General features: G+C 45.6%; 1 protein-coding gene across 1 annotated transcript in view; it reads left to right on the forward strand.

Moving 5' to 3' along the window:
• Positions 1-521: 521 nt before the first annotated feature.
• LOC107576037 (la-related protein 6-like) overlaps positions 522-3,823 on the forward strand; it is a 12,755-nt gene continuing 9,453 nt past the window's right edge. The window contains exons 1-2 of the mRNA XM_016262311.1: positions 522-1,143; positions 3,054-3,252. Coding sequence (XP_016117797.1) covers positions 560-1,143; positions 3,054-3,252 — 783 coding nt within the window. The 5' untranslated portion in view covers positions 522-559. The remainder of the gene's footprint in view (positions 1,144-3,053; positions 3,253-3,823) is intronic.

The following is a 3,823-nucleotide window of genomic DNA, read 5'->3' on the forward strand; positions in this document are numbered from 1 at the left end:
ATTTTTAATTCTGTATTTAACCTCAAAAGGATCTCAAAGTAAAAAGAGCTGCTAAAGTCTGATGGTGGCTGTGCTTTCAAATTAAATTATTCTAATCTTAATTCAAGTGATGAAGGATTCTGCAAGTCTTACAGTAATCAGAGCACTTAAAGTAACCTTTCCACAATAATATGATGTACACAAACACACACACACACACACACACACACACACACACATATAACTATATCAGCAAATGTGCGCATACATATTGCAAGTTTTACACGTCATTATTTCACTTTAATAACCGAATCATTTGGGATTTAGTGACTTTGTTTGTTTCTTGCAATGACTAAAATGATGAAAGCAATGAATTGACAGCATTATGTTTTGCTTTAGCGCGATGATAGGACGTTTCTTTCGTCCTCACGAGCAGTAAATCCGCTGTAAAGCCTGTTATCCAGTGTGCACGCTGAAGTGGGTCGCGCTTTGATTGGTCTTCTCCTGATTGCCTTCACGTGAAGCGATCACCGTTTACCGATTTAAATGCATCGACGAGGCGCTCGCGGCCTCTCAAGTGATGAGAAAGAGACGCGAAGCGATGTCCGTCGTGCTGAACGCGTTCCTGCGCTGCGTCGCGTTCCTGCTGCCGCCCTCTTGGCTTCAGTTTTGCTGGTGGGTTGGGGAGGCGCCGTGGCCCAATCCCAGAGCTCGATTCAAACACACAAAGCCTCTTACATATGAGGAAGTAGCTGCTCGAGACGAACACAAACCCGTCCCCTCTTCCTCCTCCGACAGCCCCGCGCGGTCTCCGTCTCCGTCTCCGTGGCGCAGATTCCGGACGCTCTGGTCCGCCGTGGAGCGCGTCCTCTCGGCTCCCTTTGATCTTCACACGCGCTTGGGAAGTCTGTGTTCGCCGTACCGCGTCGCCGCCGGTCCCCCCTCGAGCGCAGACGCCAGCGGAGCCGCGGAAGAGGAGGCGTCCACGGCGCAGATCATGAGCTCCAGCACCGAGCCGCGGGAGATCAGCGCTCCGGTGACCATCACCGTGGCCATCCAGGCTGCGGAGGACGAGGAGCCCGACGAGGAGCCTTCATTCAACACCATCGAGCTCCAGACGGGCAGCGGCAGCGAGGACGAGATCGGAAGACACGATAAATCCAGGTAGAGGGACTCAATCATGCATATGCATATCAATCTCTCATATAATAAAGTCATTGATTTCTCCATCCGTCATCCAAACAAGCACCAGCCGCGCTTCCAGGCTATAAATAGCCGTGCTCACAATGCTTGACTGCATGAAAGTGCACATGTCTAATTGTGCTTCAGTGTGTGTGTGTGTGTGTGTGTGTGTGTGAGACACCTGTCGCAGCTCTTCAGGTAGGAATGGCACCACACCTGTTGCTCCAGTTCTATACATCATCCTCCAGCTCCACTGGTCCACCAACATCATGATGTAATGCTCCTATACATGTCAAAACAGGCAAAGTCTCATAATAGCTATGCCTATTAAGATGGCCAAATCTAGATGAGGGGCTTTCAATCTTTTAGATGACAGACCTCCGAGTAAGATCATAGTCGTGTGAGGCACCCACATCCTAAAATTAACAACCCACTTTATGCTGATTTAAACTGATGTAGTATATACTATACCACTGTGAAACGTTATTATTTGAAAGATTTAAATTTCTAAGATTTCTCTACTCACTATAGTCGTGTACTGTTCAATTTATTATTTATCTAAATTATTTAATATAAAAAATTTATTTATTTTAAGGTGTTTGCTTAATAATTTTAACTTGCGTTGATTTTAATCGATTTTAATGTCTTTTTGTAAATTTTTACAGCTTTTCTTTAAAAGTTTCTACAGGCCCCTAGCACTTCCTTGAAGCCCCTTAGGTTATTCATTTTAATCTATTTTTTATTGGATACTTATTTTAATATAACTTATTTTTAACTTGCTAACTTATTTTTTTTTAATACTGTTTTTCTCAATTTTTCCACATCCACCAGCTCTAACTTGAAGCCCCCTGGCGTGCTCACTAGTGTCCTCCGTGACCTCCACGAGTGTCTAAACTCTGTGCCGTTGATGTTATTAAATCTCTCCCACATGACCTATTGAGCGGCTTCCCACTCTGAGGACGAGCGAGCGTTAATGTGAAGCGCGTCTGCGGCCCTCGGGCCTGCGTGTGCATTGTTGTGGAGCACTAATGAGTGCGGCTGATGCTGCTATTGTGCTCCACACCAGTGGGCGGATCGTGACGGGACGCTTGAAGGGCTTCCTCGCCTTGTGTGAGTGCTGCTCTCTTCAGGAGTTTGTGTGACCGTCCCGAGCAGACGTGGGGTTTTAAAGGTGGTGGGCTGGAAGGCGGTGAGTCATCAGTTTCATTTGTTTTCTGAAGGTTATTTCCAGCAGACGGGTAGGTAAGCCGTGGAATCTCATAGAAAAGATTAGATTTGTTTTGCTGCTGGAAGCAGAGCTGCGTTTGTGTCTCTGGAGAGAGAGCGCGAGAGAGTGTGTGTGTGTGTGTGTGAGAGAGAGCGCGCGTGTGTGTGAGAGAGAGCGCGTGTGTGTGAGAGAGAGCGCGTGTGTGTGAGAGAGAGCGCGTGTGTGTGAGAGAGAGCGCGTGTGTGTGAGAGAGAGCGCGTGTGTGTGAGAGAGAGCGCGTGTGTGTGAGAGAGAGCGCGTGTGTGTGAGAGAGAGCGCGTGTGTGTGAGAGAGAGCGCGTGTGTGTGAGAGAGAGCGCGTGTGTGTGAGAGAGAGCGCGTGTGTGTGAGAGAGAGCGCGTGTGTGTGAGAGAGAGCGCGTGTGTGTGAGAGAGAGAGCGTGTGTGTGTGAGAGAGAGAGAGAGTGTGAGTGTGTGCGCGTGTGAGTTCAGCGTGTGCTCGGCGGTCAGATGGAGAGGTCTCGGCGCTGCTCGTGTGTTGGTGTTCGTGGGCAGTGAGCTGTGATGCTCATGCTTTTGCGCAGGCTGTTGGATTGTGGGGGACTCTGAGATTTTAGGGGGACGATGGGAAACAGACGGGCTCCCTGCTGCGGATTGATGCGTGTGTTTGGTGTGTGCTTCTCTCAGCGGCGCAGGGACCAGCGGCGGGGAGCTGGAGGAGGAGAGCTGGCAGCCTCCAGACCCAGAGCTCATCCAGAAACTGGTGGCGCAGATTGAATATTATCTGTCGGATGAGAATCTGGAGCACGACGCCTTCCTGCTCAAACACGTCCGCCGCAACAAGCTGGGCTTCGTCAGCGTCAAGCTGCTCACCTCCTTCAAGAAGGTAAGTGCTTCATGCTCCAGTTCCACAGGACTTCATGATCGAAGAAACACGACTGCTATCTGTTAACTTTCTATTTTATCTTACTCAACGCTTTACTCGCATACTTTTACCAGATATAAACACTTAAAATTTGTCGTCTACAAAATAAAAAAGTTGACGAAATGTCATGAAATATATTTTTTACAATAATTATTTATATAATATAATTGTTTGAAAAATATAGAGTATTTTCATTACTGATATAAAGTAAATTATATATTTGTGTATATTCACGCAATGTCCAAAACAAGATGTGTATAAATTATTTTATTTAAATGTTATTTATTCTATATTTAAAAATTAAAAAAACATCTAGCCTATATATAATTATTATATTTTATATTAAATTAAAGAATTTTTATATCTTGGCCATCAATCGATCTTATTATTATTATTATTATTATTATTATTTTATACATTGTGTGGTATGCATGTGTACACACACACACACACACACACACACACACACACACACACACACGTGTATAATCTCCAAAACAAGATGTACAGTATATACATTTTTTTTTTTTTA

This window comes from Sinocyclocheilus grahami, unplaced genomic scaffold (genome assembly GCF_001515645.1).
Source record: "Sinocyclocheilus grahami isolate Dianchi unplaced genomic scaffold, SAMN03320097.WGS_v1.1 scaffold3138.1, whole genome shotgun sequence".
Lineage (NCBI taxonomy): Eukaryota > Metazoa > Chordata > Actinopteri > Cypriniformes > Cyprinidae > Sinocyclocheilus > Sinocyclocheilus grahami.